Raw genomic sequence first — 24,540 nt, 5'->3', positions numbered from 1 at the left:
AAACAAGCTTAGACAGCATTGACATTTGCTCCAAGGCTGTTGATATTGTTCTTGTGCACCTGTGCTCAGAGTCTCCAGTACCAGAAAGAGAGGATGAAGGGCTGAGTGGGGATGACTAATATGGCTCCAGGAAACCCACTGCATCACCAGACCAGTCCCACAAAGCCCCCTGAATTCACATGTCCAGCCCAGACTAGCAACCCAGGAGAGTGACAGAGTGGCAAACACATCTGTAACCACTGGCACAATTCAATACCACATCTTCAGTATCAGATCCCTAAACATGTCTATTTTTTCAATACACTGCCACTGAGAACACGTGGAGGCATCTTAATAAAGAAGTTTTGATTGGAAGAGTTCCTCAAGCTATCAAAAACTCCAGAAGGTCCTCCCCTCCTGGTCAGCGTCAGATCTACGACACTTCAGAGAACTTATAAATATATCCCGAATGAATCCCACAAACAGATACACACTTAATACACTGCACAGAAGAATAGTCCACTCTGGTGAGTAAAAACAATCTGAACTTTTACAAAGCTCCAGTAGGTCAATGACATTTTGTAAATTGGTTGCAAAGTTTAATCTCTTTTCCAAGCATTTCAATCAATGTGTGTCCCTAAATAAGTAAATAATATATGCCTGTTGAATTCTAGTTATCATCATTATGTTATCTTCATATATTGTTAGTTGGACCAGTTTGATATTATTTCCTGTAATTAATACAATTCATTTGTCTACAGCTCAGCCTACAGTAGTAAAGTACTAAAGGGGTTAACTCCATTTTGCAAAATAAATAAATAACCAGATGAATTGAGATTTATCGGTTTCCCCTCATCATCTTACATCCCCCACAACTTCAACATTATGATGTGACTTGAAACATTTTAGACTCTTAATTGATAGATTTAATTTCTTCCTGCCTGAAATTACTATGTTCAGCAGCAAAATAAAGTATTTAAGCTGTAAAAGTGTTTTCCATTTGAAATCTTATGTAAGAATATATGTAATTTAAGTTCAAATATAGATATACTGAAACTCTTTTTTATTATAAATCAGACTGATCAGTGATTTAAAGCACATCAAATGCAAATAAAACATAATTTATAGGACAAAAAAGTATAACTAACGAATAAATGTTTCTCTATGTATACTCAATGATCACAATTACAGATGGGAACATAAATGTTACAAATTAGTTACAAATACTTTCCACCTTTTAATGAAACATACTTTTAAACTTGTAACAAAACATACAAAACATCACGTAAGTTGAGTCAAGTCCCTTTTTGTCCAAGTCTAAACTTAGCTTTGAAATTTTACATGTAACAGTTCATTTTACAGTAAACAGTTCATTATATTGTAGGGTATTCAGCACTTAATTAAATGCTCCAAAATAATATTTAATATTCTGTTTTGTTTATTTCATTTTCAGTAGATATGCCTGCAGAAAAAACACAATTGAATAAGTCTGCCATCTCCAGGGACGAGCATCTTAGGCAAAGAGCTTCACTCCTCTGTCAGTGTGATTAGTCCCACAGGAGTGTGTTTGGCCTGAGGTAGAGCCGACACAAGAGGGAGGCAAGAAACACAATCCGCTGAGGGAACAAGGGAGAGAAAGGTCCATGTTAAACCAGAATAGGCCCCTTGATGGCTGTGCAAAGAACAATCACTGCCTCTGGCTCCAAAAGTCCATTTAGTGGAGGGACGTCAGGTGTACTGCATGTGAAGACGCTCACGTTTTCAATGAGGTTGTGCAAATCAGCCTGACTCAGAGCCGCTGCAAATAGTCCCAGAGTCCAGAACAAAACCTGACATTAAGCGCCTAACATTAGAAATACTGAAGAACTTAAAAAAAAAAAAGCTTCCATTTGTCGTCTTCCTATAGGGACCAAAGATGGAGACACAGAGCTCAAGGCCCAGGACCTAATGATAATGGCTGTGGTCGTGGTTTTACTTCATGTCTGACTCCAGTTATTATGCCATAAATCCAGCCATTATTAAATTCATTTTCCAGGTTATCCTCCTTTTCTGGTTAGAAATTAGCTTTAGGAATTGCTAAATGTCAGAAACAGGCTTTTAAGAGCTGCAGGAAATGACCAAATTTCCACTGCCCTTCCCAACAATAGTCTTAAACAATGGTCTACGTGCAGAATACTTTGCCATTTTAATTTGGGAATAGCTGCCCTTTTATTCTGCTGTGAAAGGGTTGTGCTTTTATCATGACTCCCTTAAGTATGTTAGATGTCCCTTCATACAGAGCCATGGTTCCCTCGAGGAGCACTTTTTATAACAAGACAATAACAAGATAACAGCCTGAGGAGAAGCCCTGACGGTGTTTGTAACGTGTTTTTGCTCTCTGGAAACTGTCTTGCTTAACTCCGCAGCTAGTTTAAATCTACTGAGACTAAACTTCTCAGCAGATTAGAAACAAGGATTCTAATGAGCAACAGTATATTTGACTGTATTATCAGTGCTGAGCTAGAAAACAAGATTAAGTATTAAGCCTCTTGAGAAACACATGACTTTAATAGGAGACTGTATCATTTGCTATTGATTGAGTGAGTGCTGACTGAAGATGCTAAACCCTGATCATCACTATATATTCTTACTGTTCTCCCATCAGAGTCCTGGTTTTTGCAGAACTAGAAAGATGGAGAAAAATGTATCCTCACCACTCAACTCAACCTTTCACCCAACTCAACTCCCGCTCAATACCACCGCTGACATCAATGCCACAATAAAACCCTTCAGTGTGTTTGATGGGTGCGATCATCAAGTAGAGGGCATTCTCTTTGACCTGACCCTGCAGTCCATCAATGTAATCGTGGGAATCCCTGCCAATGTACTTGTCATTGCGATCCTCATCCATAATCGCAAAGAACCCTCCACTTCAGACATATATTTGGGCTTCCTGGCCTTCATGGATATCTACTTCAGTGTCATGACCCCCATCATCTTCCTTAACCTTTACTACTGGCAGAGCAAGGAGGTGTGGTCCGCCGCTAAGTTCTCCTACGGTGTGAAAGACACCAGTGGTCCGCTGTTTTTCTCCTGTATCTGCCTGGATCGCTTCATGGCTGTGCTCTTTCCTATTTCATTCGGGCAATTTAAACACATCAAGTACAGGTTAAGTCTCACAGTGCTGGTTCTCTGCCTCACCTTTGCCTACTCCAGTGCTAAATGTGTGGGAGGCCTGCCCAACTTTGAGAAGGTGTTCACAGGTGAGATCCTGGCAACATTTGCCTGGATGGTTGTGTGTAACATAAGCATCCTGTGGACCCTGAAGAAATCCCGTGGTGCAGGGAAAGACGAGATGCACCCCATGAAGAAGAAGGCCTTTAAGATAGTGCTCTCCATCCTTTGTATTATCGTGTTTAACTACCTGCCACCTGTAGCAATGTTCCCCTTTGAGGACTACTACTCCATAGATGTGTTTCGCTGCTACGTGCAGCCCGTTGGCTTCGCATTCATCAACATCAGCAGCACCATCCAGCCACTTGTCTACCTTTCTCGCCTGGAGAAGGTGCCTTTCTTCTCTGACACCTGTGTCAAGAAGTGTTGCACCTGTGTCACTGCAGAGAACAACAAAACCCCACCTGCGTAGGGTTCAGAAGATATAATAAACATATTGAACCTCATGGATGTTGAGTCCACTTGTCTCCAGAGAAGAGCTGTGAGAGTAAGAACTGGACACTAAATCCAACTGTGGTATTTTTATTTATTTCCCTTTATTTATTTATCTTCCAAATGTATGTTTTTATGGAATAGATGTTTATGCAGAGTAAGGGAGAGCAATCTTGAAAATAACATAAACGTGTTTAGATGAAAATGTTTCTATCTTACATTCATGGATTAGTCTTCACAACAAGTACACAAGTGGAAAAAAATCAAGAATTAATTTCCTGTTTTGATTAACTGATAATGAATTGATTATATTCTAGACAATGATTTTCTCCTACCCCCATGAGATACATGTGTTCAAAGAAATGACGTCCTTTAAAATATTTGTTTGACTTTGGCGCCATCATGTGTACAAAAGAGAGAAATAAAAAGTACCATGTAACCCCTCCACAATAGGCAACCTTTTGATCCACTGAATTGTTTCTTCATTTGACAAATTAAACATTACTTTATGAAACTTTCATTTAATTACAAAGTAAAGTCACCTTCACTGTCCAAATTAACACAATAAGCAACGTTTTCTAACAAAAAAAGAAACCTCTCTTTTCTATATGTGTATTTCTTAAGGTGCATGGTGCTGGGTAGGCCTCCATCCCAGTCCAACATAATATGGATGTCATCAACAGTAAAATCAAACACCTTCACAGCAGTATAATTTATACAGGTGTAAGTCAAATGCAGGCAGTGCAATAGAACACAAAGAAAGGTCTTGCAGCAGACCGAACATCAGCTCTAGAATAACCTAAACCTAAAATGAAATAACCAAAAACTTCTTCATAGTTATTTAAACATTAAAATCAAATGCAAATGTCCTCTTCTCTCAGAGAGCAATGCATATTTAGCTACTTATTTTCATATATATTTAGATACAGCTTGTTTTAACAGTAAGAAGATGCCAAATTCAGCAATAAAAAAGAGGTGACAAAAACATACAAGATGTTTTTGAAGCAGCAAAATTACTTGGATGAAGAGTACTTTCATCCATCAAAACAGGATTGAGATTAACTTTTTTTACATAATTAATAAATCACTCAAACACTTATTGACGCAACATTGTGACAAGTACCTTATCTGGCAGTATTCTCAATGGATGACTGCTCTGTGTATAAAAGTAAGGTAGTAATGTTTCTCTGAACGTGTCTGTGAATGCATAAATGAGTGTGTCATCAGCAGAGTCAACAAAAGACACAGTCCCTTTGTTGTAATCCAGTTGCACTTTGACTTGTTGGGGGGTTCTTGAAACAGTCAGTGGGGTGGGTGGAGAGGTCATTGCCCTGAACTCTCCGTCCCGGAAACACAAAGTCCAGAAGCCGTTCTCAGGCCGAGCAGAGATCTCACAATTCCTAGGTACAGAGGAAGAGGCCACGCCCAGGAGCCAGTCCTGATTGCTTCCTGTTTCCACGACCCAGTGGTGACTTCCTGAGCCTAGTGTTGTCATGCCTACCACTTCAGCACTCATGTGGAAGCGCTCTGGGTTGTCCGGGCAACAACTCGGCTCCTTTGAGTAGTGGAGGGAAGTCAGATCGTCTGACAGGATGAGGCAGGGGTGTGCTGTGTTTGGGTCCAAAGTCACAGGACCTAAAATACAGGAAATTAGCCGAAGAGAAAGATTTATATGTCACACACAGTTTCGTTTACTCATCCAGCGTATGAACATGAGGAAAATTACAAATAAGCCTATGTCGACTCACTATAATCAATGTGATCCAGCATTTTCTCCCAGATTCTATGCTTGAGGTTGCTGAGATGCTTAGTCACATCAATCAGTAACCCGGACATGATGTCTGAATTCAGCGATGTGCTTTGGCTTCTGTGAACACAACAGATACCCTCCACTCAGAATATGTCACAGTCAATACAAAAAAGTGTGCAAATCCATCATTTTAACATACCTGTCCTGAGTAGCTTTAAAATTCTAGAAAATATAAAAAAAACTCAGTCAAATGTGGATATTTTTTGGAAATGTTTATTAAAAAAATGATAAAACTGGACTGTACAGACCTTCAACAAGACCATGTCATCTTCTTTCAGCTCCTCCTGTATGACTGCAATGGTCTCTGTGAGGGACAGCACCTCTGCTGAAAGTTCTTTAAACTTATCCTTCATTCCTGCGATCTTCTCTTCTTCTTCTTTCTTCACAGCTGCCAATCTGGCTGATTCTTCATGGTAGAGGACTTGATGGAGCTGCTCAAACTGGCTCTTAATCAGTCTCTGTGTTTCCAGCGTCTGACTCTGAAGGAGATTATTGCAAATATTGGTTTATTTGAGCTTTTTTTTTTATTCGTAATCAAATATGTAAGATCTGTCATCTCATACCGGGTTATCTTTACCTTAATGTGATTGAACATATCTGTAGAGCTCCTGTGAATTCTTTTGAGGCAGTTCAGTTTATCTTGCAAGCTCTTGAGGGATAAAGCAAGTTCATCCTGGAAGTAAAGGACATCAGCAATAAACAGCAGAAATCTGATATCTTAATGGAATGATGTTTCAGTAGTTTGAGTATTTGGAATATTTTAGGCCTGGATTCATCACTGAAAGATAACATTAGGACTGGGCAATATATCGATATTATATCGATATTGTGTTATGAAACTACATCGTCTTAGATAATGGATATTGAAATATCATGACATGGCAGAAGTGTTGTCTTTTCCTGGTTTTAAAGGCTGCATTACAATAAAGTGATGTCATTTTATGAACTTACCAGACTGTTCTAGTTGTTTAAATATATACCTTCACCCATTTAGTCATTTATATCCACATTACTGATGATGATTGATCAAAAATCTCATTGTGTAAATATTCTGTGAAAGCACCAATAGTCATCCCTACACTATTGTCACAATATCGATATCGAGGTATTTGGTAAAAAATATCATGATGTTTGATTTTGTCTGTATTGTCCGGCCCTAGTTAACAGTGTAAACTACATTCAGGACAGACTCGTGGAACAGCATTCTACTTTTAGGTGCTACCTTTAGGTTGAAATAAGTCAGTTAATCAAGTTAATGTTACGGTGCAATTGGGAAGTACATTGTTATGTTTATTTCCCTTACCTTGCAGTCCAGCACTGCCTCTTCTAAAGGTGAGCAGTCGTGGGTTTTGTGCAGTTTGGAGGACTGACATACCACACAGATGGGCTGTTTGTCTACGAGACAGAAAAGTTTCAACTTCTCCCCGTGGAGATTACAGTTGTTCTTCTCTTCCACTGAACTCTGCCTCCTGGTCTGCAGAAGAGTTTCACAGACATTTTTCAGTGCCAAATTGGAGGGAGGACTGGACTTGGCGGTTCTTTTCCTGCATACTGGACACTCACGCAAGCCTGTGTCCCAGCAGCGCTTCAGACAGCTCCTACAAAAGCTATGGCTACATGACAGCAGAACAGGGTCTGTAAAGATGTCACAGCATACTGGGCATGTAAGATCCTCCTCTGGGAGTGACATGACCACTCCAATAAAGTAACTCCACAGTTCAAAACAGCCTAAGTCCACGGGTTTAAGAACTAAACGATTCCCCTGTCAGCAATAACAACATGATTCAGTACACCTCGTTAAATCTGTCTCTTGAACGGCTTCGAACGCACCAACTGCCTATCTATTGTTCTTGACATGAAGTAACAAATGCTCTTTGCTTTCCTGTGCATGACTTCTGTGGGAGTAACTTGAATCATGAACCGTGAAAAAAACACTGTAGCAGTGCTGGGAAAAAGGAAGTAACGCCCTATTGGCCAGATGTTTAAGAGCTTAAACCTGGTTGGTAACTTGCCTTGTTTGGAATGTAATCATTCAGGATATGAATGTGAATGCTTCAGTGTTAACATCCATGTTGACTCCTCAAGGCTGCGCATTAGCAAACTTTCTAAACATATCAATTCATTGCGTAAGTCACTTTGCAACTGACCTTTTAAAACAGTTGTCGCCCGTGAAAATATGTTTTACTGCTAGTAATTTCATTAATCAGAAAATTTAGTAGAATTGTTGCCCAACCCTCATGTTGTTTGTTCGCAGTATGTTTTACATCTTTTAGCAGGTGAGGTTTGACCCAAACTGGCTGAACCAGCTCAGAGAAGTCAGAAAAATGTTTACCCTGACAGAATTTTACAACACTAACCAACAAGTCACTTATTAAAACTTAATAGGTGAGTGATTGAGACTTAAAACTGTTAACGTACTGTAGATAAGACAGGTTATTTATATTATTTGTCATAGTACACATTTATTGATGCATTATCTATGTTTATTTATCTACTATCTCTACTATGTCTAATGTGCGTTACATAATTTGTGTTTGTCTTGATTATTTACACAACAACACACAACATTTGTGCCGCAGGTCAATATTTGCTCACATGTTGGAAACCAGAGGAAACCTTTTTCTTTTCTGAAAGAAGACTGCATTTCAAGGCAGTAAAGTAGGAGAATCAGGTGCCAAAACAGTGAGCATTCTGAAAGCCTATACTTTAGTTTAAAGAGAGGAAGCTTTGCATTTATGTATGTGCATGCAGGGTTTTTAGGTGACATACTTTATATTTTAGGTGTGTGATTCTGAATCGAAAAAACAAACAAACTTGACAGTGTGCAGTATAGTGTCTGCCTGTCCAGTTCCTCCAATAGTTTTGTATTGTTTGGTTTGTTATATGTCAGTATTTTGCTCTTTCTCCCATTTTGATAATTAAGCTACTGTAATTAAAGGTGGCTAGTAACAAATTAAGTAGGCTAAAGCATACCTTTGATCGGAGGAAATGGACCAGCCAGTTGAATCATACAGTGAATGAAATGCTGGAGACACACCCTACATGGCAGCACACAGCCTACTTGACATTTTCATCGTACTTTTTGTCCTATTTCACAACATGCAGGCCTCGAGGCACCAAGTGTCAAGCTGATACTTTTTAAAAACATCAAATAGTCAATAGTTGATACATTTTTATGTTACTGCTCTTGTCCTTGTCATAATAATAATAAACTCATGATGCATTCCGGTGGACTACATTGTTACACACAATATTGACCTTGATGCTAAAAAGTGTGTCTCCTTCTGTGTGTGTGTGCGTGCGTGGAGGGTGTGGTGTGGGGTCACCCGGTCCATTAGGATGAGGATCTTATTGATGACTGATGCAGCTCTTCGCATCCTATCCGCCATTTCCACGGTTCTTGGTTCCTCCCTCTCTCCTCCGGTCTTTGGTTACCATGGCGATGACGTCAACTTGCACCACCGATCCAGCCCAGTAAAAGCTCTCAGAGGCGGCGCAACAAATCCCGGACACTCGACCGCAGGAGCCATCATCCAGTGAATCTCTTCCTCTCAGATACGCATCTTCTTACTCGGTCATCCTCGCATCCATCTGTCCAATATGCGCGAAATTGTGCATTTGCAAGCCGGTCAGTGCGGAAACCAGATCGGAGCAAAGGTATTCTTCAGATTTTTATCTCCGTTCGTTTTTGCGTACGTGTGACATTTGTGCAGGCTTTCATCCATACACGTCTCGGTGGCGCTGAGGAGCCGTCTAATCCACCGTCCACGAATTCTCTAGAAGCACCACAACGCGGTGCCTTTTCTTCATTAAAGCTCTGCGCAATTAATCACATTTAAATCACAGCCCATGTGCTCATTAATATTCTCTGCAGGGCTGATATTAGACTCAAGATTAGTGCTGCTGCGTCGGTTTGCGTTGATTTGTGCAACAGACAAAACGATTTATGCAACATACAGTAAATTCTCTTCTATTCTAATAACTGCGTGCCAAATTGGACTTTGATTTTTCTGCCTTTTTTGTCGAGTATTGCAGCCAATTATATGAAAAGCAGTAATAATGTAGTAACCTTGTCATTGTAGGAGCAGCCTCCCCTCCCCCTCCACTTGTATGACCTATTTTTACCTCAGATTATTTTCAACGCAGTTGTGAAAATGTCTTATTCCCCACCTATTAAAAATGTTACTTTTTGTTTGAACACAGGAAATAATGATATCTTTCGTATTTTTAGGCTCGTTGACCCTTAATAGTACAGTGTGTTTTTGTAAGACACTGTTATTTATCAGATTATTGCCATCTGGTTGATTACTCCTGAGACAGTCTGCATTTCAGACTAATAGATTGCACTTATGACCTGCTTTCAATTAGAGAATTAAATAGCCTTGCAGCTTTGTATGTTTAAAAGGCTTCCTATAAAGTGGTTACATGCTATTTTTATTACTTAGCTGAATTACTCATCTGTCTCTCCCTCCTGTCCTACCACCCTCCCCCCTTTTTTCCTCAGTTCTGGGAGGTGATCAGTGATGAGCATGGCATTGATCCCACTGGTACCTACCACGGAGACAGCGATCTGCAGCTAGACAGGATCAGCGTCTACTACAATGAGGCCACAGGTAGCCTACAGATTAAGCTTCAACACATGACAGAGCAAATTTAACCACCTACCCAGCTCTACTACTATGCAAAATTATTTGCATGCTCTTCCAGGTTTTTACATTGAATTCATCATGATTTAACAAGCTCCTAAAATCCACATGTAATAACATTGTTGATCTGTTTTGCCTGATTTCAGGTGGAAAGTATGTACCCCGAGCCATCCTGGTGGACCTGGAGCCAGGTACAATGGATTCAGTCAGGTCCGGTCCCTTCGGGCAGATCTTCAGACCCGACAACTTTGTTTTTGGTAATCTAACCTTATGTGAATTAAGTAAAGATGCACATTGAGTGATTTTAGTTGTGGTTTTAGCTTGTTTTCTACATCTGCTCAATTAATTGTGATACTCTTGACTACAGGCCAGAGTGGAGCTGGAAACAACTGGGCAAAGGGCCACTACACTGAGGGAGCCGAGCTTGTGGACTCCGTCCTGGACGTAGTGAGGAAAGAGGCTGAGAGCTGCGATTGCCTGCAGGGCTTTCAGCTTACTCACTCCCTGGGTGGTGGTACTGGCTCCGGCATGGGCACCCTGCTCATCAGCAAAATCCGCGAGGAATACCCTGATCGCATCATGAACACCTTCAGCGTGGTGCCTTCTCCTAAGGTGTCTGACACAGTTGTGGAGCCCTACAACGCTACCCTCTCTGTCCACCAGCTGGTAGAGAACACAGATGAGACCTACTGCATTGACAATGAAGCTCTCTATGATATCTGCTTCCGCACACTCAAACTCACCACCCCCACCTACGGAGATCTCAACCATTTGGTGTCCGCCACCATGAGCGGGGTGACTACCTGTCTGCGTTTCCCCGGCCAGCTCAACGCTGATCTCCGTAAACTTGCTGTCAACATGGTGCCCTTCCCACGTCTGCACTTCTTCATGCCAGGTTTTGCCCCCCTCACCAGCAGGGGCAGCCAGCAGTATCGTGCTCTGTCTGTGCCCGAGCTCACCCAGCAGATGTTTGATGCCAAAAACATGATGGCCGCCTGCGACCCACGTCACGGCCGCTACCTCACAGTGGCTGCTGTGTTCAGGGGACGCATGTCCATGAAGGAGGTGGACGAGCAGATGTTGAATGTGCAGAATAAGAACAGCAGCTACTTTGTCGAATGGATCCCTAACAATGTGAAGACCGCCGTCTGTGACATCCCACCACGTGGCCTCAAAATGGCTGCCACTTTCATCGGCAATAGCACAGCCATCCAGGAGCTGTTCAAGCGTATTTCCGAGCAGTTCACCGCCATGTTCCGTCGTAAGGCTTTCCTCCACTGGTACACCGGTGAGGGCATGGATGAGATGGAGTTCACCGAGGCGGAGAGCAACATGAACGACCTGGTGTCAGAGTACCAGCAATACCAGGACGCCACTGCTGAGGAGGGCGAGTTTGAGGAGGAGGGAGAGGAGGAAGTCGCCTAAAACCTCCACCCAACCTCATTTCACCTCACCCATCCCCCCCAACTCCATCCCCTCTCCCATCCCCCTCCCATTTTGAATTGAATGGTCTGCCACACTGAAAAACTGTCACCATCTAGATCACTGTTGCTCTGGTGTTAGACATTGTGTTAACTGATGCTAGTAAAGTTTCTGGTTCTAATGTTTTTGTATGTTGTGAATGCACTGGATTATTGACATCCTTACATCTTCCCGATCATTGCCTTGCCAAATTTAAACGCAAGTGATTTTAACTGTGAAGCCTTGACATCAGAGAATTATTAAAATCTGATTACATGGCCACTGTTACTGCCTCTGAGTTTTCATTTATTCAGTTGATGATTGATCTGATATTATTACAGACCTTACAGCCCTTTAGTGTCTGTCCAGCAACATCCTGAAAAGGGACGTTCCTCAAAAGCAGAGGGTCACAACATTTGAATGGGAGAGTCACAAGCATTTTGCTAACGTATTGAAAATTAAAGCAAATAAAGCCTAGTTTACAGCAAATATTGTCAGTGACAATAGTATATCAAGTGTATCAAAGTGGTCTCACCAATGTTGTCAGTTTAAGACTAGTGATGAAAGGTGGTCTACGCAGTCCTACTATATCAAACAAAAGTGCACAATGCAGTTTGAATTTTGATGCATGTATCAAGGCTGAGCAGTAGTCCAATAAATGCAAAACATAATTCATGATTCACTTAGTTAAGTTGAAAGACACACAGTCAGGAAACAGACTGTGCTGTAATATAAATTAGTCAAACACAGTATGGTAGCAATAAACCTATTCCTATAATGTTTTATCATGTTTCATAATGAAATCCTGTTAAAACACACACTAGGATGTAATCTTGTCAGTGGGAAGTCTCAATGAATAGGATGAATGTTTTCCCCAAAACTCTGCATCAGGCAATCCAACATTAGTATGTGGATGGAGCTAAAAACACTTTATAATCCTGCCTTGACTTATTCTCTAATTAACAAATAAATAAATGACTGATAGCACTTTGAGAACCAGGAAGTTCGTTTGTGTGTACACTATAAGTTAAATTAAGTTGGCCACCTTTCTTCTAGTTTCCAAATACTTGATAAATGTGAGTCTTGTATATTAAAGATTGTACTCTCTCTACAAGTTTTGATGACATTTTAGATATACCTTTTTTTTTCTTCATTAAGCCACACAATGACTTCAGTGTTTCAGTGACTTTCTCAGGTACTTGGCTGAACTTCTCACTCGGCACTACCAGAACTCCTTATCTGTCAAGCTGTTTCATCATCCTAAGACTCATTGCGCAAATACATACTTTTGGGTTTGTTTACACTTTTCTCAGCACCGCCTGGATTTTTTGGCTCTAGTTTTGGCTTGTTGCCCATGCGGCCATATTCATGTGTTAAGATATGTTTGTCTGCTCATACCCAAATCTTATTTTGAGGACTGAATATGTTTAACTTCTACCTTTATTGACATCATGTAGTTTTAAGAAAAGTAAGACATTAGAACAGAAAAAAATATATATTTTGTGAAGTTTAATTACTCAACTGTTTTACAAATTGTTTATTTACTTGATAAAAGTGTAAATAAACATGCAGTGACTGTAAAACATGTTTGTGTGGTTACCATGTGATATGCACTGCATGGTTGATCTATTGAATTGAAAAGTTTTAAATATGTGTCACTTTAAATTAAAATGATTACTAAAAGAATACTTCAAGTGTAAACAGTTGCTTGCTTTTGCTCAATATACTTATTCGTGCAGCAATATTTCTACAATCAAGAGCTTTTGCACTGCGATAAGATGTTGAATTACACTAATAATAAGACTAAAGCAAACATCTATCTCAGTTTAATGCAATGAACTAATGAGGAGTGAAAATGAGTTTGAGGTAAAAGATCAGTGTAAATTTTGCCAGTGAAAGTTTTTCATCATAGACAGAATCAAATCAAGCACATGTATGATATACAGTATTAAGGCAGACAACAAAGGAAAACATGTCAAAACTAAAATGATTGGTGGTGATGAAATACTGCAGCTCCTGTTTCATTTGTGCATAAGAAATGTTCGAAACCACCTTGAAATGTTTAATTGTTCTTAAAATCCATTGGAAGATCCATTCATCCAGGTGCTTTTCCTCATGGTGCCACGCAGGCTAGATTCAGTGCTTGTTGAAATGAAAAGAAGTGAATGCATCATGTTATGATGCCTCAAACTTGTCAGTCTGTTGTGTCTTAAACCTGGAGATATTTTTCTTTGAATGATCAGCTGAAGGTAATGAGCATCGTCACATGGGAATGCCGCCATGCAAGCATAAAATCTCAAATGAGTCTTTCCTCCTTTGGTAGCTTTAGCGCATCTGGTGCGGCGACGCTGCGTGCACCAGACTGTTCCTCAGCGCTGGGTCTGTACGTCCCCTCAGTCTGCCTCTTCTTTTTCACCACGCAGAACATCCAGCCGAGAACAGCTGAGACTATGGCCAGGACACCGAAGGTGACCACGGGGGCCACGATAGCTGCAACGTTGTTTACCTGCAAATGGAAAAATGCAGAACAGTGATCAATTTTTAGTGACATTTGATACTTTCTGGTGGGATTTACATACAGTAAAATACTGTAGAAGCAACATTTTTTACTTACATCATGAGTGTTATTAGAACGAGTGTCACTTGCACGAATGGTATAATTCCCTGTGAAAAAAGCAGAAGCATCAAGACCACTGAGGTAACAATGCAAACTCTTTTCTGGCTCAATCTCACTGTTAATAAGCTTGTGCATGTAACATACAACTGAGTATAGGGCTCCTAACTGCTGGTAACCTAATGGGGCTATCCATTAACTACATAACTTCTTAGTTAATTACTAATCTAAGATTTCTACAAAGATTTATTCCACTAGTTGCTTTAATTAATGAACACATGTAAACTTGGGATTTTTGGGAAACCAGGTTAATGCTGAATGTCAACTTCTGTCGTAATCTGGTTGAATTTAAGTGCATGTAAATGTAATGGAGTCAATGAAAAAGAAATCTTATTAATTGTCCAGAATTAATTCCCTCCACAGATGAGTGCAGGCAAGCAGAGGGATCTTTCAGATGTAGTGCATTATTAATGTAAAGTCCCAAATGTGTTTGTGAATGATGCTAGAAAAGATCAATGCCAATAGGACAAAAAAAAAAAGTTTAAATGATTTAAGTTGTTTTTTTTTACCAGCTAAGTGAAAAACATGAAACCTGATATGATCCACCTTTAAAACTGATTCATTCACATCAAATATAAATTCCTTTTTTATGCAGTGTTATGCAAAATAATAACTATTTTGTCTACGATTAGAAAAAAGAGAAACAGCACAACACTTTCTAGGTAAGCATACCAGCTATGCTGCCAGTCCTACTCTGTTTCCAGCCATTTCATCCATGACCACCCATGTGATCACTCGGTGACATCACGAAACTACATAGTAACTTCTTGATCAGGAGAGCGAATAAGGAGGAGAAGCTCAGGAATGTAGAGTGTGCTGCAGCAGTCCAGTCAGCTGAGTCAAACAAAGTGCTTGTTTGAAATATGGAAAAAAACAACTCATCTAAAGCTAATCTGTTGCTGATTTGTTTGTTTGTGTTATGCCTTTTAAAGCTACTTACAATAGCTTTCATGAGAAGGTTTTATTTTAGTAACTTAAAACCCTCTTCTTGTATTTTTCTGAGTCAATAATTTACCAGGGCAAATAGAAAACTTTGCAAGGACAAAAGTGCAACTTGATAACAAAAAGCAGGGGTTGCAGGAGGGGGCGGCTGTGCTTAAAGGAGAAAGCCTAATATATTATGAAATGGAAGTATTTTGCATATGTAATTACTGATAACTAAGAATAAATATACCTCTTTCTCACACAGCAGAGTGTGTTACTCAATTTATCCAAATGTTATTACAACATATCGACAAGCCCATGCATGTGTCAGATTTTCTCTGTAACGTCTCTCCCATGTTTCCTTTATCTGTTATCACTGCAGGATAACAAAGCGTGTATCTGTGTATAGGTGTAGTCAGCACTGGGAATGAAAGGATGGTTACTGACTCACCCCGCACAGGATTACTGCTTAGTACCAGCAGTAACACACTCCTGACCACAACTCCATGTATGGCCAACACATCCGGACAGACTGCCATCTCTATACCTGTGACCAGCAGGGCCAAGCGTGGGCAGACTGGGACTTTGGGGTGTCAGCTCGGGTCCATTTCATTAGGTCCAACATTTACTTTGTTGATTTATTGCATCCTTGAAGATCTGAAGACAGAATATTATCACTTTGGCACTCTTGTAGACTCCTTTAATTTGAGGTTGAGTCAGGCGCCACCATGCACCAGTCACACATTCAGCCTGATGTTGAATCACCATTAAACCTACTCAGACCACAGAAAATAAGCTATTAATAGTTCTACTGAAAACTAAATACATATTCTAAAGTTACCCCCCCACCCCACCCCACCCCACATACAACAATAATATTATTATTACTGACAATAATATAGGGAACATGTTGTAAAGTAAATTTCCCAAAAGCTCTATTAGAAACACGTACCATTGATCCAGCTGTTTCCAGGTGATCGAGGCAAAACTCGAGCAGGTTGATCCCTCACGAGTGAACCATGTTGCTTCCGCCTCACCTTGTCATGAAATGAAACTGCCACTAATGAAAACGTCCAATGAAAACGACAGGTAACACATCCTATGACTAAAAACGTTTGCAGTGCCGCTGAAATACTTGAATGGATCCTTAAGTTTCGGATTACATCATCGACTGCACCACCAGTTGGTGTTTTATGTAAAGCAGTTTTTTTGGAGTTTTTTTTCTGTTCGCCTACTCTTCAAATCGCCATAGGTCACATGATTCAGTTTCGTGTTGCATTACCTGAGAGCAGTTATCTACCTGCTGCAGAGCGGACAGATCCTCCTTTGTACACAGTCGAAGAAAAATGCAGTTTAGTGAAGCAGAACAGACTCGATTTCTCCTTTTCCCACAAAAACTCCTCAAAATAGTCTCATATCTGAAAAAAAAAACTTTAATCACTTTTGCGGCATATTATACCTATTTAACCCGTAAGCCTCTTATTTGATTTAAACTGCACTTCTCAGTCTAAATAGCCTATGATGTCAGGTTGCTCTCACTTGCTACAACCTGCTGGAGTACAATGTTTTACTGTCCTCCCTGCGCCTGCTCTTACCTTAGCAACCTGGATAATAGCTGTGGCATGAAATAGCGCCTCCACCAGGTTTCATGTTTCCCAACATGAGAAAGGATATCAGCATTCCTGAGATATTTTAAGGATGAATTCGGCTGCCAGCTGGTCCACTGGGCTCTAATCCTTGCCTAATCTCCCCTTCTCAGACTCAGAGGGGCAAAGAAAATGTGGGCTGCTTCAACCCTAATCTGTGGTGGTCAGATAGTTTTCATTTGCAGTTTGAGAGCATTGAGGCGTTTTTGAAAAGCAAGTGCTGCTAATGGAAAATCACTCCTGTAATATTACAGCAATGAGTCAGTCTGTACGTGCATCCATACGACCATACAATTTTTGGATGTTTTCTACTGTCTTATCTACAGTAATGAGTGAATGATGCAGAACATTTGTGAGGTTAGACAGATATGAGTCAGAGACAAATTATCTAGAATGATAAAACCCACATTTTAATTGTGTCTTTGCCTGTGGTTGTGTAAACTTTACTGACTGAGATATCAATGATGAATGATGGTAATGCAGAAAATATGGAGAGATGAAAATGAGGCCTACTGAATTACATTGAGTTATATGACATTTTATCCAGCTGTGTCAGAGAATACCTACTTGGGCATTAAATTCAATGTAGATTTATATAATTAAATTGGGAATGTTATTTGCAAATAAAGCATACAGCATAGATATGAGCAATTATTTTCTGTAGAAAAGTTGTAAACACATTGCCTTATTTTATTATTATTTACATGTGGATATGTCTTGTATGTTTTCATACATATGTTTTCATACATATGTGCATATGTTTGTTGACTGGAGGACACATTTTCTTGTTAGGCCTCTCCAAGTTTGACCAACTGAGAGCACAATAAATTTAAAAAAAACAAAAAACAACATTCTTTTCCCTGCATCTCCTCTCAGCTGTTTAAAGTTATATAGACATTTTACTTCATTATCAGTCACTTGCAGATATGGCTGTACATATAAGCTATGTATGTATATATAAGCTATAAGCTATACACAAGATATGGGAATATCACATGTACAATGGCATGCAATCCAGTAATAGTCCTGCAAAAAGTATTGCCCTTGTGAAGCATATATGGCTATATCAAGTTTTGATCAGCAGAGAGCTGTTTCAAGGTTAATTTTCAAGGTTGCGTTGTTTTGGATTGCATTTGACTATATTGTGAAATGTGTCTGTTGCCACCCTTCCTGGATCTGGACACGATAATAAAGTTGATTTTATTGTACTGCCAAACCAAGGTAATGTTATTGAACTACTACTAATCAAAACTTGCAACATGGATTGACTTTAAAGGCAGGTCAAAGGATGTGGGCCACGTTATAATGCTTTAAAACTTGATTTAGTATCTACTTTCATCAGTCAGGACATGAATTATGTGTTTTGTGGTTAAAATGATTACAGTTAGTGATGTAAGTAATTACTCTTTATGAATCAAGGCCTCCCCTCAAGGCCTCTGCTAACAGAGGTAATATGGGCAGCAGTGGTGAGTCATCAGACTGGGGTCAGTCACAGCAATTGGTCACAGCAACCTGAATAGTACACTTTTTTTTATCATCGGAAAACACCCAACTGGCCATTGTAATCAGTGCCAGGAAAAAAAGACAGTGGAGCACGTCCTGATTACATGCAGGAAATATGAAGAGGAAAGAAGGGCAATGATTATGGGTCTACAGAGGCTGGGATGAGTGGAGGCCAGGGTTAAAGATCTGCTTGAGTGTAGGGACACGGTGAAGGGGGGAAAAAGATATTTAGATTTTTGAGAGCAACTGGACTAATTACAATACTGTAATAGAATCGGACAACAGTGGACGATTAAATCCAGAGGGAGGCAGTAATGCGATTTAATGCCAACTGCTGTGAAACCCCAAAGAAGAAGAAGAAGAAGGCCTCCGCTACCATGCCACAAGGGGGCGAAAGAGGCGCTTTGCCTTTCCTACAGACACTTAGCGCTTGCCGTAGGCGCGGATAAACCTCGATACAAAGCGGCGGGAGAGCGGTGGTTATATACTCAAATTTAATTTAAGATAACCACACCGAACATATTTACTTAGGTCGTGTGCATTTAGTCATACAGATAAGGCTTAAATTGAGTAAAACCACTACAATACTGTTAAAGCTTCTGTTAACTGTGTTGTTGTAGTGTTGCTTTTAAAGTATTCCCCGGGAAACTGCTTTGCGCGTTTGTTTTTGCCCCCCCTCCCCTCCTCCTTTTTTTTTTTTTTTTTTTTAGCGCTCTAGCAACAATGGCGAAGGTACAGGTGTTAAATGTGGCTGTCCTGGATAACCCGAGTCCCTTTGGAAACCCTTTTCAGTTCGAAATAACATTTGAGTGTATGGAAGACCTCCCTGAAGGTAAGTGACGTTTACCATCGCACAATTGCTGTCATTATTGTGTGTCCGAGGCTAAAGCGGGAGTCTGTTGTCAGTTCAGTCCGTGTACTGGAAATTGCTAACAGCTAACGCTAACGTTACGTTACAGGGCTGTAGCAAAGTAACGTTAATGTTACACAACTTGATTGAATGTGTCCCCCATGGTGGACACATCTCTAAGTGATCTTATGTAGGTCAAATCCGTCAGATATAACTTATAAATATGTGACAATGAACCGTGACGTGCACTCATCTTATACCTTTCATGTTACTCATACAGGCCTCTATGCATTTATGTTATGGAAACATATGTTTTACATTGTTGCAGTGTAAGTTAGCTATGAAATTGTCACAGAAATTAGTCGTGAGTTACAAATATGAACACAACCGAGGTCTTTGTCTTCTCTAATCGGTGCTCAGTGTTTACTTTTATCTACTTAACAGCATTTAGAGACCAAAAATAAGCGTTAGCCATAAGTGACAACCCTTCGAGCTTCAATATACCCCATGACGAAGGGTTAACTTATAACAACAACTTTTCTGTTAGCTTAATTGTTCATAGTAACATGTGTTGTGTTGTGTTGTTTTGTTTATAGTCAGCTGTATAGGTAATACACTGGCTTGAACATTTAGTTCTGTCTCTGACTATCTGGAGACAAGCTGTCTTTTATGGTGAATGAATGCATAATCACATAAAATAATGAAGAAAAGCTAATAAATCTTGTATTTGAAAAGCTTTCTTCAGGCTATGTTTGATATTTTTATGTGATAAATTTCTAAATTGATCAATGTGTTATCAATCATATTTGGCAATTTTTTGACTTATTGTCAAAGCACTACTTCCGTAACTTTGTATTTCATTGTGAAACCTAACATCTTTGTTTTGTTTTATAGACCTGGAATGGAAGATCATCTACGTTGGTTCAGCAGAGAGCGAAGAGTATGATCAAGTCCTCGACTCTGTCTTGGTCGGCCCAGTACCTGCTGGGAGACATATGTTTGTGTTTCAGGTGAAGCAGTGATTTCTGTTGCTGTAGCCATATATAGTGTGTACTGGGAACAGCAGTTTCATAAGATCTTGTTATATTTTAATACACATCTCAAAATCAGCAATAGCATCCTCTTGCTTTTAAAATTCTGGACCTTTCTACGTCTCTCCTGTATAGCTTTCTGAATGTTTACAGAGCAATTTGAAAGATTAGATTTGCCAAAGAGCCAATTTTACATTTTTACAAACAGGACTGTTTGACAGCTGTTCTCACTAGCTGTCCATCTGCATATCATGTCACACTGTAGGTAGTTTTATTTCAAGCCTTAAGCCTGGATGAGATGCTGTACATCAAGAAAATGGCAACTCAACATCTGATTATAACAAGTTGGATGACAATCTGGACATAAGAAACACAGTCCAGCTCCAGCTGCTCCTTGTCCTATATGGTCTACAGGATCATCTCAAGTATGTGTTGGGCCATACAAGAACATTGACTGTCTGAGACGCAGGATCAGTCAGACATTATGAAACATTTAATCTCTTTATTTATAAGGACAATGCACATTCATCAGCATTTCTGTAAATGTGCAAGTGTGAACCAGCAAGCTAATTTTCAGCAAACGTCCTTTTTAGATATTTCAAAACCCATGAAGTGACAAGTTATCAGTCAGTGGAAACAGTTTGGGTGAGATAAAGTTTTTTTTGCCCCACATTTCTTTTAATAGTTTGTAATAAATGGCACTTTTAAGAATCAATAAATCAGGACAAAACTAGTTAAAAATATTAAATCCAGTGAACAGTACTGTTATTTAAACATAACATTACGAATAAGTTGTCACTATTTTGTTTTTTGTCATACTACAAATTGGTTTCATGGTATTATCTATAATTATTGACTAATTGATAAGCAATTCATCAAAGTACTGGAAGGCTCATTGTGCCACTGGCATTAATTATGTTATAATCTACATATTAGTCCCTCCAGGAAATCGTGATCTTGCGATCGCAATAATTAATGCAAATACAACCAATTTCCATAATATTTGTGGGGGCTTGCAATTATGCAAAATTCCTGTGATTTCTTCGCGTTAAAGGTGCAATTAGGAAGATTTTGACATCAATATATCATCGTAAATTTAATGTCCAAACGTTGCGATGAGTATGAAAGACATTTGGGACGAGTTGCGATATTGTGTACGACCTGGACAGATTCACAGGAGTTCTGCTGAAGGCAGTACGGCACAAAGTAAGCCTTTCCAAACAAAACTTGCTTTATCAACAAAAATATTTCCTCAGGTGCAGTTAGTAAGGCTCTTCAACCTCTCCTCTCATCATCAAAACAACCCCTACGGCAGTTGTTCGGAAAATATAGCAAAAAAAACAGTTCTTTAAGTTCAGAAAATAAAAATAAAAAAGATGAGAACTAAAATATTTCCAGCTATTTCTGTGATGTGCATTATGCTTATTATCATAAGTAATGAAAGTATGAAAGACATTGTTGTAGATATGATTGTAGGTAGATTATGATTAAAAAATGTTTCAAACCATTTGACAAATAAACAGTTACAGTGGCTGGAATTAATGTGCATCATCTTAAATTTGTTTTTCTTTCAACAGGCTGATGCCCCAAACACTGGATTGATTCCTGAAAGTGATGCTGTTGGTGTAACGGTGGTACTGATTACTTGCACATACCGTGGCCAGGAGTTCATTCGCATCGGTTACTACGTGAACAATGAGTACACAGACCCCGAGCTTCGCGAAAATCCACCCATCAAGCCAGACTACACACAGGTCAGAGAAATGTTTGATTTCTGGGTAATCTTGTTGAGTTCTTATTCCAAGTAACTGCCTGATGCTTCTTTCACTGGTTTGAAGAAATGCTTTGGATTGTCTGGTTGTAGAACACCTGTAATGGAAATGTTCCTTTTAAAATCAACCCCAAAAATATATTCAAAAGTACACCACACAAACATTGATTAAAAGTGTAATTATGAATATGTGAATGACTTAATTACACAACTAAAAGATCATGATTTGTTTTAATGTGTTACCATAAAAGTAGAAAGAGCAAAAGTAGTCATTGAGCAGCACGGTGCACTAATTAATACATTGTGCAATTGAAGCTTTTCACCCCGAAGGGTTGAGCCTGTACTTTGGAACACAACTTGCTGTTATTATTTAATCCTTCAAAAATTACCAATAATCCTTTCAATTCCCTCGATTATATAACTAGTGAAGCAGAAATCCTACTATCCTGTAAGCAACGTTCTTAATTCAGATGGGGACTCCACTGATAAGCTACTGTGAGTTTTGCTGTAAAGACAAAGGATTTTGTTTGTAGGTGTCACATTTTTATGGTGGCTGACATTTGGAATGAAACCTTTCACACATAAGTGCAAAAGGAAATATCGGGATGAGTGATTATAACGATCATTGTAGGTTATTATATAGCTGTTAATGTGGTTATTATTGGATAAATACAATTTGGTACCTACCAAGACCTACAGAGTTAACAGTTTATTGCCCTGAGGATAGTGTAGGTGTCAAATGAAGTGGGATGCATTGCTAACTGATAGCAGTAATATGTGCTTTAGCAAAAGTTAGCTGCCCCTAATGCAAATTAATCAGATGAGTCATTTGGGGAAATGTGAAAATATTCAAATTTGGTAAGTGTTTCCATTTAAGTTTCAAAATGTTTTTGTAAACATGTTTGTCTCAGTCACACTAGGTAGTGCACACATGTTCCCTGTAATAGGCAAATGTAATGGAAAATTGTACATGCTTTAATATATCACTAAAATGGTTAAATTGTTCAAAATTTCAAATCAGCTACACTTAGAATTATACAGAAGGAAGAAAAATGTATAACTTTATGGTGATCAGAATAACCTATTAATTATTTGGTGCAAAATAACTAAAAGTTGCAAGGAGTATTGCTTAATGACTACATTTACTTGCACAAAGTATTTATTATCTATTTTCCATCTACCCCGTTCAGCTGCAGAGAAATATTCTGGCATCAAACCCACGTGTTACCAGATTCCATATAAACTGGGAAGGCTGCGCAGAGCGAATGGAAGATTGTGAAAATGTGGATCCCACATCAAACTCCATGCTCCCTCCATCCTGTCTCCCAGGAAAAGCCCCACCCTTGGGGATACTACCAGACAACTCAATGGACTGCTTATAGAGAAGACCCCTGAGTGAAAGGTGATGACTCACAGCCAAGACCTAATTTGTGAAGAATGCCTGTGGACATTCTAGTGTGGATATTTGCCTTACAGCTGCCCTTATTTCCCTGAAGCTTGTTGTAAAAAAAAAAAAAAAAAGAATAAGAACTGTCGCGTTGGGCTTCAGATGAGTGTTTATTTCAAGGATTATGAACATCTCACTGGAACAGTTGACCCTGATAGATGGGGAGTTCCTTCCCATGAAGCAATATTGAAGTAGTTTAACTCATGGAAGGGAAAACGTTAACTATGACATGCAGCTGAACTGAAACAGAACAGAAAACTGTTGTGATTCACGTTCCTTCCTTTTGTTTGTGCAGAACGGATTTGTACCCACTTAAGAGGATTTCAGCACTGAAGCAATAGGCAAATAAACTGCAATATTTTGCTGTTCAGGAATTTGATAATCTGCCATTATGTTTCTGTTCAAGTTCCTTTTGCACTTATTTGGATGGGCTTTTTTTGGGCTATATCACTTCATTCATGTTTTTATTTTTCTGTTTGCTATTTTGGGTTCCAAATAAAAGAACATTGTATTTGTTATGTACTTGTGTATGAATGACTGTGTGATATTGAGAGCCATGTCCGTCCTCATTACTTGTCTTATTTTGTGTCATTTGTTTGACAATATTGATAACAGAAACAATAAACCACTTTTTAATGAGACTAATACATTTACCCTTGTAGCTGTGAAGAATGTACCACACAAGTACTTTAATTTTACCCACAAAAAGGTTAAACACAACAGTGTCAACTCTGTAAAACAATATCAGAGTGAGTGGCCCCTTATATTTTCACATTTTACTAAAAATAGCCTGTATTAACGTCACACCCAATCACAGACCGGTCGGGTAAAAGGGGTGGCTAGGCTACAGAACTGCCTTTAGAAAATACTGCACTGCAAATACGAAGATTATTGTAAGATCGTAGCGTTTGATTTGTGTTGTGCATGAAACTCAGTGTGATAAATACAAACAGCTGATAATTTAAAGCGAAAAGAGGTAAAAACAGTTACAGTTGTGGGCGTATTGGCTACTAGCAAGTCTGAGAGGCGGGATGAAGCCGTTTGACAGTCAAATCGCATCAATGCAATAATTGTATGTATTAATGGTCATCCAATCAGCGCTCGACGTCCGACGTCTGTCACGTAAGTATGTTTCTATGTAGCCAATCAGAGG

General features: G+C 39.3%; 5 protein-coding genes across 8 annotated transcripts; 3 read left to right on the top strand and 2 right to left on the bottom strand.

Annotated features, from left to right (window-relative positions):
* The first annotated feature begins 2,650 nt into the window (after nucleotides 1-2,650).
* On the top strand, nucleotides 2,651-3,604 carry LOC137168318 (G-protein coupled receptor 183-like). Its single transcript, XM_067570861.1, has one exon. The coding sequence runs from the start codon at nucleotides 2,651-2,653 to the stop codon at nucleotides 3,602-3,604; it is 954 nt and encodes a 317-aa protein (XP_067426962.1).
* A 100-nt stretch (nucleotides 3,605-3,704) lies between these two features.
* LOC137167873 (zinc-binding protein A33) lies at nucleotides 3,705-8,771 on the bottom strand. Its single transcript, XM_067570201.1, has 6 exons — nucleotides 6,738-8,771; nucleotides 6,012-6,107; nucleotides 5,683-5,913; nucleotides 5,574-5,596; nucleotides 5,373-5,491; nucleotides 3,705-5,259 (listed from the first exon to the last, which is right to left on the bottom strand). The coding sequence occupies exons 1-6, from the start codon at nucleotides 7,122-7,124 to the stop codon at nucleotides 4,721-4,723; spliced, it is 1,395 nt and encodes a 464-aa protein (XP_067426302.1). The 5' UTR covers nucleotides 7,125-8,771; the 3' UTR covers nucleotides 3,705-4,720.
* A 140-nt stretch (nucleotides 8,772-8,911) lies between these two features.
* On the top strand, nucleotides 8,912-11,823 carry tubb4bl (tubulin, beta 4B class IVb-like). The gene is made up of 4 exons (XM_067570202.1): nucleotides 8,912-9,091; nucleotides 9,939-10,047; nucleotides 10,227-10,337; nucleotides 10,448-11,823. Exons 1-4 carry the CDS (start codon nucleotides 9,035-9,037, stop codon nucleotides 11,503-11,505), a joined length of 1,335 nt encoding a protein of 444 aa, XP_067426303.1. The 5' UTR covers nucleotides 8,912-9,034; the 3' UTR covers nucleotides 11,506-11,823.
* A 1,210-nt stretch (nucleotides 11,824-13,033) lies between these two features.
* On the bottom strand, nucleotides 13,034-16,745 carry crb3a (crumbs homolog 3a). Of its 4 annotated transcripts, none has more exons than XM_067570224.1 (5): nucleotides 16,422-16,745; nucleotides 16,092-16,199; nucleotides 15,591-15,796; nucleotides 14,156-14,205; nucleotides 13,034-14,047 (listed from the first exon to the last, which is right to left on the bottom strand). In XM_067570224.1, exons 3-5 carry the CDS (start codon nucleotides 15,676-15,678, stop codon nucleotides 13,838-13,840), a joined length of 348 nt encoding a protein of 115 aa, XP_067426325.1. In that variant the 5' UTR covers nucleotides 15,679-15,796; nucleotides 16,092-16,199; nucleotides 16,422-16,745; the 3' UTR covers nucleotides 13,034-13,837. The 4 variants fall into 4 exon arrangements, with proteins under 4 accessions (XP_067426325.1, XP_067426324.1, XP_067426326.1 ...); XM_067570223.1 differs by having other exon boundaries at nucleotides 16,092-16,176; XM_067570225.1 differs by having other exon boundaries at nucleotides 16,440-16,745.
* Nucleotides 16,746-18,721: 1,976 nt separating this feature from the next.
* asf1ba (anti-silencing function 1Ba histone chaperone) lies at nucleotides 18,722-24,038 on the top strand. Its single transcript, XM_067570221.1, has 4 exons — nucleotides 18,722-19,120; nucleotides 20,033-20,148; nucleotides 21,747-21,923; nucleotides 23,131-24,038. The coding sequence occupies exons 1-4, from the start codon at nucleotides 19,012-19,014 to the stop codon at nucleotides 23,320-23,322; spliced, it is 594 nt and encodes a 197-aa protein (XP_067426322.1). The 5' UTR covers nucleotides 18,722-19,011; the 3' UTR covers nucleotides 23,323-24,038.
* Nucleotides 24,039-24,540: the final 502 nt, after the last annotated feature.

This window comes from Thunnus thynnus, chromosome 17 (assembly GCF_963924715.1).
Source record: "Thunnus thynnus chromosome 17, fThuThy2.1, whole genome shotgun sequence".
Lineage (NCBI taxonomy): Eukaryota > Metazoa > Chordata > Actinopteri > Scombriformes > Scombridae > Thunnus > Thunnus thynnus.
The sequence above is the reverse complement of the archived record's forward strand: the minus strand, read 5'-3'. Positions and strand labels throughout refer to the sequence as shown.